The sequence below is a fragment of the Lasiosphaeria miniovina genome, assembly GCF_030549165.1.
Source record: "Lasiosphaeria miniovina strain SMH2392-1A chromosome Unknown B0T26scaffold_2, whole genome shotgun sequence".
Classification (NCBI taxonomy): Eukaryota; Fungi; Ascomycota; class Sordariomycetes; order Sordariales; family Lasiosphaeriaceae; genus Lasiosphaeria; species Lasiosphaeria miniovina.
This window is the reverse complement of record NW_026848221.1, coordinates 5,611,626-5,623,854: the sequence shown is the minus strand read 5'-3', so window position 1 is coordinate 5,623,854 and position 12,229 is coordinate 5,611,626. Positions and strand designations below refer to the sequence as shown.

General features: G+C 55.9%; 6 protein-coding genes across 6 annotated transcripts; 2 read left to right on the top strand and 4 right to left on the bottom strand.

Annotated features, from left to right (window-relative positions):
* Positions 1-215: 215 nt before the first annotated feature.
* B0T26DRAFT_638364 (P-loop containing nucleoside triphosphate hydrolase protein) lies at positions 216-1,935 on the top strand (the record flags this gene model as incomplete). Its single annotated transcript, XM_060437025.1, has 4 exons — positions 216-313; positions 588-1,099; positions 1,228-1,856; positions 1,906-1,935. 4 exons carry the CDS (start codon positions 216-218, stop codon positions 1,933-1,935), a joined length of 1,269 nt encoding a protein of 422 aa, XP_060301270.1.
* A 528-nt stretch (positions 1,936-2,463) lies between these two features.
* B0T26DRAFT_170720 (uncharacterized protein) lies at positions 2,464-3,209 on the bottom strand. Its single transcript, XM_060433559.1, has 2 exons — positions 3,116-3,209; positions 2,464-2,952 (listed from the first exon to the last, which is right to left on the bottom strand). The coding sequence occupies exon 2, from the start codon at positions 2,844-2,846 to the stop codon at positions 2,550-2,552; it is 297 nt and encodes a 98-aa protein (XP_060301269.1). The 5' UTR covers positions 2,847-2,952; positions 3,116-3,209; the 3' UTR covers positions 2,464-2,549.
* A 2,053-nt stretch (positions 3,210-5,262) lies between these two features.
* B0T26DRAFT_672952 (60S ribosomal protein L22) lies at positions 5,263-5,999 on the top strand (the record flags this gene model as incomplete). The annotated part of the gene is made up of 4 exons (XM_060439532.1): positions 5,263-5,283; positions 5,394-5,426; positions 5,568-5,764; positions 5,873-5,999. 4 exons carry the CDS (start codon positions 5,263-5,265, stop codon positions 5,997-5,999), a joined length of 378 nt encoding a protein of 125 aa, XP_060301268.1.
* A 178-nt stretch (positions 6,000-6,177) lies between these two features.
* On the bottom strand, positions 6,178-7,503 carry B0T26DRAFT_697868 (mitochondrial carrier domain-containing protein). The gene is made up of 2 exons (XM_060441413.1): positions 7,301-7,503; positions 6,178-7,119 (listed from the first exon to the last, which is right to left on the bottom strand). Exons 1-2 carry the CDS (start codon positions 7,431-7,433, stop codon positions 6,278-6,280), a joined length of 975 nt encoding a protein of 324 aa, XP_060301267.1. The 5' UTR covers positions 7,434-7,503; the 3' UTR covers positions 6,178-6,277.
* A 1,795-nt stretch (positions 7,504-9,298) lies between these two features.
* On the bottom strand, positions 9,299-10,999 carry B0T26DRAFT_170480 (GPI biosynthesis protein family Pig-F-domain-containing protein). The gene is made up of 2 exons (XM_060433558.1): positions 10,282-10,999; positions 9,299-10,187 (listed from the first exon to the last, which is right to left on the bottom strand). Exons 1-2 carry the CDS (start codon positions 10,747-10,749, stop codon positions 9,792-9,794), a joined length of 864 nt encoding a protein of 287 aa, XP_060301266.1. The 5' UTR covers positions 10,750-10,999; the 3' UTR covers positions 9,299-9,791.
* A 145-nt stretch (positions 11,000-11,144) lies between these two features.
* B0T26DRAFT_738766 (Translin) lies at positions 11,145-12,085 on the bottom strand (the record flags this gene model as incomplete). Its single annotated transcript, XM_060443628.1, has 4 exons — positions 11,145-11,452; positions 11,536-11,681; positions 11,756-11,852; positions 11,917-12,085. The coding sequence occupies 4 exons, from the start codon at positions 12,083-12,085 to the stop codon at positions 11,145-11,147; spliced, it is 720 nt and encodes a 239-aa protein (XP_060301265.1).
* Positions 12,086-12,229: the final 144 nt, after the last annotated feature.

The following is a 12,229-nucleotide window of genomic DNA, read 5'->3' as shown; positions in this document are numbered from 1 at the left end:
GGGTGCCCGCTACAAACCCCTGCCGCCTTATCGTTATCAGGCGGGGCAGATATTTTCCCACTGTTAGACAACCCCCACCACATCGCAACTTGAAGCGCATCGTGACGACGCCCTACCCAGACGCACAATACATACGATCCCAGAGCCCGAATAACTTTCCAATACCTGGACTGGCAAAACACCAACCAGACACCGGGCCCTCTAACGCAACTAGAATGCCTCGAGACCCACTCATCGGCCTGGTCGGCAAGCCGAGCGCGGGCAAGTCGAGCACGCTCAACTCGCTAACCGATGCGACCTCTAAAGTCGGTGGGTAGTTTCACACACACTCACACACCATTGAATCCAATCCGGATTGGCCCAAAGAAAGGGAGAGAGAAGAAAAGGGGGGGAAAGACACCAGGTCGCTGATATGGCTCCTGCGCAGGAAACTTCCCGTATGGCCCCCTTTGCTGTTGTTTCTTGGTGGAGGAGACAGGAGAATAAATGTGATAAAGAGGCTAGAGGGAGATGCGCACTTTGGACATCTAATATATCTCTGTTTTCGCGCACAACCCGCTAACCAAGCGTCCAATCCCCTTCTCTAGCTTCACCACGATAGATCCCCAGCGGGCCATTGGCTACCTGCAGATAGACTGCGCTTGCGCGCGGTTCGGGGTGTCGGACCGGTGCCGGCCCAACTACGGGTCATGTGTTGACGGGCGGCGCAGCGTGCCCATCGAGCTGCTCGACGTGGCCGGGCTGGTACCGGGCGCGCACGAGGGCAAGGGCCTGGGCAACAAGTTCCTCGACGACCTGCGGCACGCCGACGCCCTAATCCACGTCGTCGACGTGTCGGGCACCACCGACGCCGAGGGCAAGAACACGCGCGGCTACGACCCCTCGGTCGACATCGCCTGGCTGCGCTCCGAGATCGTCGCCTGGATCCGCGGCAATCTCATGCAGAAGTGGGGATCCATCCGCCGCCGCCACATCGCCGTCAAGGCCACCGCCGTCGAGACCCTCCAGGGGCAGTTCAGCGGCTACGGGAGTACGGCTGCCGTCGTCGCCCGCACCCTCGACCGCCTCGGCCTCAAGGAGCCCCTAGAGGACTGGAGTGGTACTGCACCCTTTTTTTCATTTTATATCATTTTTACCCTCTTCCCCCTCCCTTATCAACCCCGACCCAAGCAAGATTATGATCAATATCCCCTCTCCGCTTCCGCCTACCTAACGCAATTACCACAGACGAGACAATCGACCGCGTGGTGAACGCCTTCACGGACGAGAAGTTCCCGACGGTGATCGCGCTCAACAAGATCGACCACCCGGACTCGGACAAGAACATCGCCAAGATCGCCAAGATGCAGGACCCCAACACCATCGTGCTGTGCTCGGCCATCTCTGAGATCTTCCTGCGCAAGATGGCCAAGCAGTGCTACGTGCGCTACACCGAGGGCAGCGAGTTCGTCGACACGCGCGAGGACTTGGTCGCCGCCGGCGACCCCGACGGCGGCGGGCTCAAGGAGCTCGACGACAAGAACCGCACCCGCGTCGAGAACCTCAAGGACATGGTCCTCTACCGCTTCGGCTCCACCGGCGTCGTCCAGGTCCTGTCAAAGGCCGCCGAGATCCTCGGCCTCGTCCCCGTCTTCCCCGTCCGCAGCACCGCCGCCTTCGGTGCCGCGTCGTCCGGCGGAGGAGCCGGCGGCGATGCCGCCAAGCCAGTCTTCCGCGACTGCGTCCTCGTCAAGAAGGGCTCTACCGTTGCCGACGTCGGCAGGAAGCTCATAGGCGACGCGCCCATTGCGTACATTGAGGGCGCTGGCGGGACGAGAGTTGCTGAGGACCAATTGGTCGAGCCTGGGAAAAACGACGTATGTTTTTATTTCTTTTTTAGTCTACTTGTTACTGATGTTGCACTAGGTATTATCATTCAAAATAGGACGAGGGTGAGGTGGCGACGGTCCGACGCCGCGCCGGTCTAGGGCTGCACCAGTCTGTGGCGGTACTATGTCTCGCCGTGTTATAGAAATCTATTGCCATGGAAATTCCCGATCTAAAGCCGGGCCCGATGCCTTATTTTGCGTTCTTAGATAACAGCATCTGAGAGTGAATAATTCCCACGCCGCTACGATTATGTTCTCTGTCCGTGAATCATATACTACATTCCAGGGTTTGGACCCCCTGAGGGTCGCTATTGGAACCCTTTCCGGATCCCATTTTAAAATGGGAAAGTCTACTCGGACTATACCTAGTTGCCAAAGGGTACGATGAAATCTACATTCTTTTGGACCTTTGCCTACAGTCCAGGTAGACGTTTACTACAGTGGGAGTAGACTTTCTCTCAGGCCTACAGCTCTATTGGGTGAGTGACATATCGGGGGTTCGGTGAGAACGACTAGGTGGTCGGCAGTGTAAGATTTCAGCACCTTCCAAATTTGAGCATAGGAATTAATATCAGGCAATTTCGGAGAGAATATATCAAGTGTGAATTGTCCTAGCTCGTAGCCCGAAACTGTTGACTGTGGGCTCCCGCCGCACTAGTAGACAAAACAGATACCTATTGCTCAGATACCTGAGAAATTGTGGCTATATTGGCTACATACCCGGCGCAATGACAAACTGAGGTATAGTGTTATTAGATCGAAAGCGAGGGATAGGGGGGAAAGCAAAAGGCGCAACAGGAATGGGGAAGGGACCCCCAAAAGAATCTTCAACGCTTTTTCTAACCAGCTTGCTATTAAATCAAACCTAGGAAACGCTGATGGAAAAAAACAGGAAAGAAAAGAGGAGATGGGAACAATCAGTGCAAGAAAATGTGACCCCTTGCTCGACGAGAACACCACGCTGGGTGTCGTAACCATACCATGTGAACCCGTAGCCCAAAGGACAAACGTAGGGGAGTGTTCAGGTGAAAGGTTCGCCTTTCTATAAAGTTATACAGGCGGCATGGAGGATTGCAGGGATCCACTAATGGGAGTGAAGAAGAGAAGGGGTTCTGATTAGCATTCTGGGCTTCATCTGTGAATACGAGGTGGGTTTGTAATGATACATGGTGACAATTATTTCCTTTTGTCTTTCATCGTGAGGATGAAGGAGCAGGAGCAGGAGCAGGCGTATCTGGACAACTTACCCCCAAGAATAAAAGAAGAATGTTGATTATAAGGCCGCCGCCGCAGCCTCGTTTCTGATAAACAACCACGGGCGGAAGTAAGATGAGAAAGATGATATCCAGACAATCATATCCCTGACTCCTTTTCTGATTCATGATGACGGTATTATCGAGGTTCTTCGGCTTGGGAGTAGGACTTGTTATGGGATTTGCCGAGAAAGGACGTCAGGGTCGGGCTTCCGGGAGGTATGAAGAGATCAGATGAGCCTGTGTTTGCTTTCGAGATACGATCACTTGTAGAAGAGGGCCAGCGTAATGGTGAACTGGAGTGGAATTCAAGATATATACCCATATCATTGCGAGCCCACAATTAGTAGCTTGATAGAAAGACCAACAATTGCTCTAGAGGGTCAACCAGAGCCGGCCACCGCGGCCAACTGCCCGGCCAGACGTCGAGCCAACACTCGAAACTGGCACAATGTGGGAGCTGAGAAGAGCGATGCATACCCTCGTCAGCAGACCACGCCCCTGGATGCCAATTAGCCCCGTCGAGAAGAAATTCCAAAGTAAAGCAGCCACAAAATCACAGCCAGTAAAGCCTAACAGAGTCTGCTCCTCGAACATCTCAACCACAACCTCATCAGTAATCAAGCAAATAAATAGGTGGAGGTTAACAACTGTTGAACCGAACCAACCCAGCTTTGGCGGCACACGTCGCGGAGATGCGTCAGGCTCATTCGAAACCTTTCACGCCTCTCAGCCCAAAGCGGAACCGCGTATTGGTAGTGCTGATGGAGTGCGGTTTGTCAGACGTTATCCCCGCTGAGCAATTCCAGCCCTTCCAGGCTCCGACGTGTGGAGTTTGGGTGTGCCAATAAGAGTCCATGGCCGTGCTGGATGAGATCAGATGGGGCGCAGTCGTGAAACCACCAATTTGGAACCATTCCATTTATCACAGGCAGCAAAGTTCTTGGGAAAGCCGCCCCATGACGGCAACGTTTCACGCTTTCTCCCCTCTCTATTTCCGCGCTCCGGTTTGGACTGTTGGACGTTGGAATTACCGCACAATGAGAGCACATGTCGGGTGTTGGGTTCGCGTTTGACAAACGACCCAAGGTTCCACTTCGGCACAACCGCCCAGGCGGCGTGGAACGAAGGCGGCCACCACCGCCGCCGCCGCCGCCACCGCCGCCGCCAACAAAACAAGGCACGCGGACGCTTCAGGCGGAACATGGACTTTCGGGATTTAGTGCCATAAGATCACATTACAACCCTCCTGACGGCTTTGCCAGTTCCGGCGGACATTGAGCCCTGAAAAGAGAGAAGTAGAAAAAGAAGAGGAGGGGAGAAGCCGCAGCTTCCGCCTGACGCCAAGATCTGTCAGCGTATATGTGTGTATGGGCGTGTGTGGCATATCTTTTGAAGCTGTGTCTCCATGCTGGACGTGCGGTTGGTTCGCGGCCGTCATCCCGCCACATTCGACGTAGGTAGGTAACATTCAGATTTCGATGCACACAAAGTTGAACCACCTCACAATCTGAGCCGCGCCACCCCATTCAAGTGGAATTTCGATGCGGCGGAAGTCCGATTGTGCTTCAGACACGATCGCTCAGTGGGTAAGGAATGGAACTAGGGGCGGTGTGGAAGGTCAGATCAAACGCGCTAAGGAACGTTTTTGCCTTTCCAGTTCACTCTCATTCCCAGGCTCGTAAAGCATCGTGACTGCTGACGCGAAAAAGAAAAAATAATAATAATGGGCGTTGAAATAACCCGATCAGCTTACGGCCATAGTGCCGGACCGGACGTGGACCGCCGAAGATGGAAGTGCAAGCGTCGCACGGGGCCGTTTCTGCAACCAGCTTAATGCCGTCTGGCAAACTGAATGCCAAGCCGGAGGGGTCGCGGTACAGAGACCCATATAAGACCCCCGCTTAGCGGCGGCAACCCCCCACCTTTGAGCCCTAACGGAATTATTACAGGGCACACTTTTTCCCAAGGAAAAATCTAGCGCTCCTGACCTCTCTGGCCGGCCCAAACCACCGCCATTTTCCCCACGACACCCCAAAGATTTTAAAGAGGCGCAGGATATCGACTTCTTTGCGACCTTCGATCCATTTTCACCTTCTACCGTCCAACTTTTTCGTTAGACACCCCCCCGGACCAACGCAATGGCTCCCGTCACTGCTGCTGTATGTTTTCCTCAGACCCCGGCTTTGCTGCTGGCCCAGTCCCTCAGGTCACTGAGATGAATATGGACCATGGCGTGAAGCAGTAGGCTAAAGTTTGTGTGTGAAAACAGAAGAAGGGCAAGGCCTCCAAGACGACCAAGAAGGTGAGTGACAAAAAAAGCCATTCCATTCCTGATCGCCTAGCTGCGATTCCAATCGAGGAGTTGGGGGGTGCGCGATGCTAGAGGGAGCATGTCCAGCGGGATAAGGGGGGCGGTTCACTGACGTCTTTTCCCACCACCCAGTTCATCATCAACGCCTCGCAGCCCGCGAGCGACAAGATCTTCGATGTTTCGGCCTTCGAGAAGTTCCTGAACGATAAGATCAAGGTCGATGGCCGCGTCGGCAACCTCGGCGAGATCATCAAGATCTCCCAGCAGGGCGAGGGCAAGATCGAGATCATTGCGCACAACGAGCTCTCCGGCCGCTACCTCAAGTACCTGTACTGATGCCCCCCGCCCAATGTGCTTTCAAGCTGCCCTCAAGTTATACTGCAGCAGAGGATATTCTTCGTTGGATGCGAATGCTGACAATAACTACCCCGACGCAGGACCAAGAAGTTCCTCAAAAAGATGCAGCTCCGTGACTGGCTCCGCGTCGTGTCCACCTCCAAGGGCGTTTACGAGCTCAAGTTCTTCAACGTCGTCAACGACGAGGCTGAGGAGGATGACGAGTAAACGAAGCAAAGGAAACGGTCTTGAGATATCTGGTTGGGGGAATTATACCAAAAAGGATAGACGGGCTGGCTGGTTGTCCTGCTGTCTGACCATAGTGGGAAAACTAGGTCTACGAATCTAACAAGTCGCCCTTAAGTGGCGACGGGGCGTTCTAGCCAAAACAAACCTGCTGCTATGCTTGTCTCTGAACTTGTCGATGTCGACCCGGGTATAATATATGCTATAAACAAAACCATGAACGGTCTAAGGAAGTCGTCTAGTCTATATGTCGTGTCTCTCTATTCTGGCAGAGCGCGCATTGCCGCTTCAAACGCGACCAGCGCCATGGCATTGGCTGGGAAAGCCCGTAGGAAGCAGGGCAAGAAGCCGCGCCAGTAACCTTTGGCACCTCCCTCCTTGTACACGGCCTTGGCAGCGTCCTTCCATCTTGAGAACCGCTGGACGCCATCTTTCAGGCCGCCGCCCAGGGGATCAGTCATGATGCGCTGCTTGACCACGTCGCAGGGATAACTCATAGTCCAGAAGACCTGGGCGCTCAGCCCGCCGGCCCAGAAGTTGATGGCCGGGGCGCTGAGGCTCGTCTTGGTGGCCAGCACGCGCGAGAAAACATCATAACTGCCCCACCAGAAGAAGAAGAAGCTGCGGAACAGCAGCGTCGCGCCCAGCCCGTGGTACACGCCCCTCACGCCGTGGTGCCGGTAGATCTTCCGCACGGCGTCGACCGGCCCGCTGTACAGCCGGTCGGCCTTCTTGGCCGAGTACTGGATCTGCAGCCGCGCCTTGATGTGCTCGACCGGCGCCGCCACGAAGCTCACCGTCGCGCCCGCCATGACCCCCGCGATCCCGTGGCCATGGGCTGGTAAAGGTCGCGCCGGGTCGTGCAGTGGGTGCCCCGGCGGGTTGAACAGGTGCTCGCGCACGAGCCGCCGGTAGACTGAGAGTGACCCCAGCATCACGCTGTCCATGAACATCCAGCCCACCAGCGGCGGCGTCGCCCCCTTGTACAGGCCCACCACGCCCTCGTTGCGCAGTGTTTGTGCGACGCACTGCAGCGGCCCCGTGAAGCGCGACGCGTCCGTCGTCTGCAGGCGTACTTTGATCGTGTCGAACGGGTGGCCGACTGTTTTGTCATCAGAGTTGCTCGTCAGCTAGGGGCGCAAGGTAAGGTGCGTGGTGTATCCTCAGAGCTTTCCTCACTCCCTCGAGCCATCAATGCACCCCCATCCATTATCAACGCCACCACAACAGACTCAAATAATTGTAGACGGGCGGATGAAAGGAAAGAGAAATGCCCCGCGTACCGGCAAGTTTCGCAATCCCAGAGAAGATGCCGGCCACAAAGCCCTTGTACGCCTTGTGGCTCTGTGAGGCCGCTGGAACTGGCGCCGGCACCGGAGCTTGTTGCTGGCGATCCTTCAGGTCGGGGGCGGCCATTGTGCGGCGCGCGTCGCGCTCGCTCGACGAGGGGAAGGGAAGGGAAACGTGAGGGCCAGGGTGTGCTGGGGGGGGGGGGGGGGGGGGGGGGGTTTCTTTCAGGGTTGGTTCTGGTTTCACTGCGCGCGTAAAATATCGATTCAATGGTATTTTAATACAAATTGATTTTATATAGATTATTTGTTTTTGGGAGCATAGGAAGGAAATGAGTGACGGAGCTGAAAACACGATAAAAACAGTCAGGGAGCAGCCCCCCACACACTTAACTTCCATATACAAAATAAAATAAAAAGGGGCACAGCTGCTGAGAGCTGCCCCGCGAGAGAGAGAGCAAGCACACAGACTGACGGACAGGGAAGGGAGCCCTCAGCTCTTGTTCGCGCTTGGCTTCGCGGGGCCGAGCTCCGATCAGCAGTCAAGACTCGAGCTCAAGCTCAGACCATTCCCGGGCGTTCATATTCCGTATTGCACTAACCTAAGACTTCTAGACAACCAATGCCTGTTTTTATAACCACCAAAATATCGAAAGTACACCACGTACTCTCACCACAAGGCTCACAGCCCCACTGACGGCCCTGGCTGTAGACCAAGGTGATTTGCAGCCTGCCACTTCTCCCTCACCTAGCTAGGGGGGAAAGCCACGGGATTCCGGTGGTTCAGAGCCGCACTGAAATCCCGTCCCGGCCCCGTATTGTCTCGTACCAGCGCCACCCATCTCCAGGCCCCGCGGCCAGCGCCAGTACCCTCCGCAGCCCATACCTGGGCTCGTAGAATTCGACCCTGCCAGGCATCACATGCGTGCAGACGCAGTTCCGCCGTCCCTCGTCGAGCGCCTTTCGCAGGCACCTCCCTGTCCCTCCTATCGTGTACGTTATCCACAGGAAGAGCTCGTCGCCCACGATCCGCGCCGACAGACGCTGCTGCCAGTAATGTATGCCGCCTAAGCTGGACGCCCACCCACTACTCCCTTGCTCTCCAGATCAAGGTTTCCCAGAGGCAGTCCCTTGAGAGCACCGTAGAGGTGGCGATTCATGACCAGGCGTACGTATGCAAAGGCTCTGCGCATATGCCATGCATTAGGGGTCAGCTAGACATGCTCGTAGGTACTGTTGACAAGTAACAAAACCAAGGTAGGTAATAAAAAGCCGACTCTCACTCGGCACAAGTACATTTTGTATTCAGACGTCCCGGGGCTAAAGAAGAGCAGCCAAGGAGCATGTTTGGCGTCCTTGAGGAGCGGCGGCTAATGTCGGGCGTCGTGGAGGAGCCGCCACTGCTGCTCACACTCGAGGCTGCCTTCTCCAGGAACCCACGGAGCCCACCGCGGCGAGAAGCTGTGGAGCATGCAGCACCTGGCGCAGTAGAAGAAGCGCTCGCCGAGATCCCGCTCCAGCAGGAGCAGGAGGCTACTCCGGCAATGCTGGCCGTGGTCGTTGCTACCGAGCAGCAGCTCCGCCGTGTCGGCCCGCAGGATACAGAAGAGACACCGGCATGTGAGTGAGAGCGCCAGGATGCCTTCGGGGGCGGCTGAAGACGCGAGATGGTCTGCGGTGCACAGCACTATTTCGACGGGTAGGTTTAAGAGCGGCGGCACATAGGAGGCACGCCGCCGCCAGACGATATTAGAGAATAGATGGCCCAGTATTTCGAACTTTGTGACGAACGAACGACCTGTGGCTTATTTACCCCCCTCCCCCGGGAGTCGCGATGTGGTAACCCTTTCCGTGATCGCACCCGACAACTATATTGTTCTGGATGCTCTTGCAGATGGCCTGGATAAACTCATCGTGTTTGGAAGTCCATCCTGGTGCCTCTTTCTCAAGGTGGTCATGCTCATAGTACGGAGCACACGCCAATAAAATACAATCCCATACCCAATGTTTTGAGTAAGGAATTTCCAAGATATGTGAAAGGCCTCAATACTTGTGGCTTGCCCTCAAAGCTTTCCTCCGAGGGCGAGAGTACCTATTTGAGTCCCAGAGATAGAACCACAGAGCCCTCCTTACTTCGTATCCTACTCCTATAACCAGAATTACACTGGCTGGCAGAGGCTTTTCCAAGCCGATTTCATTCTGCAAGAAACCCTACCGTGCTATTCAAGTACGAATACCACACCAGCAATCATCCAGGGACCATACCGTAAGTATACGCGAGCTTCCAACAATGGTTTAATGCATGCAACTGGATTGCCAGTGATTTTGGCTTGCCCTTCCCCAAAGTTCTAACAGGGTATCACAACCTAAGTATATAATTTCGGTGCCTTTTCTCTCTCTCCCACATCACTTTTTCTTTTCCCGAGCCCGCAGAAACCCAATGCCACGGTAACAGAGTAGTGTTTTGTACAAAGGAACCAACCCCTCAAAACTTCTTCCCCCAGAGAAGCCACGAGCCGCCGAGGGCCCTCCCCAGAAGGTATCCAGCATAGAGACCAGCGAGAATAGTGACGGGCCAGCGCTGCCAGGCGCGGTCCCAGTCGAGGGGGATGGGGACGGCGCCGAGCCAGGCGCCGGCGAGGCCGCCGACGAGGCCGCCGAAGGTGTCGTCGAGGGGCGCCTGGCAGGCGGCGACGGCGGCCCAGGCGGCGGCGTCGACGCCGTGCACGTAGAAGAGCGGGAACAGGGCCAGCACGGCTAGGTGCGCCGCGCACAGCAGCGTGTGCGCCGGGTGCGTCAGCAGCGGCGCCCCGAAGAGCACCATGGCCGCGAACAGGAACGGCGTCGCCAGCGCCGTCAGGATCAGGGACAAAAAGGCTGTCTATGTATGATGAAGAAAAATTTTAGCAAGTAGCACTTGGGAATGTCATTCATTTCAGAAGGAGCAGCAAAAATAAAACGGGGGAGAAACGTACCACGGGGGGATAAGGCCGCCGCCCCGCAGCGTCACCACCACTTCCACTACCAGCGCTGCTCCCGCTCCCAGCAATCTTCTTCTTGTCACCAGGCCGCGGCTTCCGCGCACCAGCACCAGCGCCAACACTGCCCGCAGCGCCGGCAATCGGGAGGCAGGCCAAAGCGTAGGCCATCTGAAGGGCGGCCACGACGGGCAGGGAGCTGTACATGGTGGCGACGGGGTCGGCGACGAGGGACTGGAAGCGGGCGACGAAGAGGGCGGCTAGGAGGGCGGGCACGGCGTGGCGCGTGTACTGGGAGGCGGGCGTCTGCTGGAGCTGGACGGGCAGCAGCTTTGCGACCGCCGTGGTCGGGCTGGTGAAGGTGGTGGTCGTTTTTCCCTTTACTGCTGCTGGCGACGACCGAGCTGCCGCCACGCCCCCCTTGGCAATTGACGACGACATTGTCACCGGATCCACGAGCGGCATGGTTTTCTTCTCTTTTGGGGGCACGCTGCTGCTGGCTTGAGGCTGGTGACCCCGAAATGAAAGGGGGGCTTCGAGATGCAGACAAGGCCACAGATGGAGCAGAGGGGGAGGAAGCTCTAGCTAAGCTTTTTTGAAGGTCAAGACGCAACTTCGGAACTCGGGAAGCTCGGCAGCTAACCCTAACCCCTAGCCGCAATATGTCATTGCAACATCAACGGCTCAGATACTATGCTGCGATGTCAAGGCCAAATACTGCCAGGCTATGAAAAGCAAAAAGCTAGCTAGGTTTGCGCCTGAATATTCGCTGTCGTCCCTTTGAGATCGATCAAAATGGGCGTCTCAAAGACGTATCCTGCAAGATAACAACCCTCCTTCAAGTTTTCCCCAGCCCGCTCTTATTCTGATGCCTTAGCCGGAATGAGGTTCCGTAGCGACAGGTCGTAGACGACATCCTCGACCTTCTTGACCGCATACTTGATCGAGTCAACTCTCTTTCGCAGGATGTCGTTCTTCAGGTTGAGGACCTGGAATCCCGCGTGGAGGTCCTTGATGAAGCTGCTGATCTGCACCGCCATCGCCGTGTCGCCCAGAGTCACCGAGTTCATAGCAAGGCGGCTCAGCTCGTCGACGATGTTGATAAGCGCCAGGAGGTACTCCTCGATCGTAACGTGGAAGGCATCTTGGTCCTTCAGGTTGACAGGAACTGCGGTTAGACGTTAGTAAACCCGTGCTTCTCTCCCACCCCGAGAACGGTACGTTAGGAGTTGCGGCAGAGAGTCGGCGAACCCTGAAAGACTTCTCCAACCTCTTCAAGAGTCAACAGGCGGCCGAGCTCGCCGGGTCGGGCCTCAGATCCCATTCCACCCAGCCAGGTACATAACAGAACCGTGGAGATGGCATCTTGGTTCATGCGAGTCCACTTGTAATTGTACCTACAGATTATGTTAGCTCGTCCGTTGGTTGGGGTTCGCCTGCCCCTCCGGCGCAAATATTCGTGCGCACTCACTTGTAGTACGGATACTGCGAGGCGAACTGGGACAGCTTGCCGACCGACTCAATCTCCTTCCGGATGCCCTCTTCCACCTGGCCTAGGAGGGAAGGATCTGTGCCGCGAGGAAAGACGATTAGCTACGCCAAAAAAGCCGAGACCCGGCCGTGGCCACCCACACTTCGAGCGCGGCGTCGAGTGTATCCGCGAGAATAGGCCCTGGGTGAAGGCAATGTGCTGGTTTAGGTCATCGAGAATCTGGTCAAGTTCCTTTCCGGTCTTGGTGTCCGTCTCGATCTTGGACTTGAGCTGCTCGAAGAGCGCGGGGTCAATCATGGGAGTCGCCATTTTTTCTGTTGCTCGTGGCCAATGATCGTGCCGTAGTTAAACGCGTCAAGTTTTTTCAAAGGTCAAAGGTTTGGCAGAAACTTCACTCAGTCGGCCTTCAGGATCGCATTCAAGGTCAAAAGAAAACTGATGCCCTTGGATCTC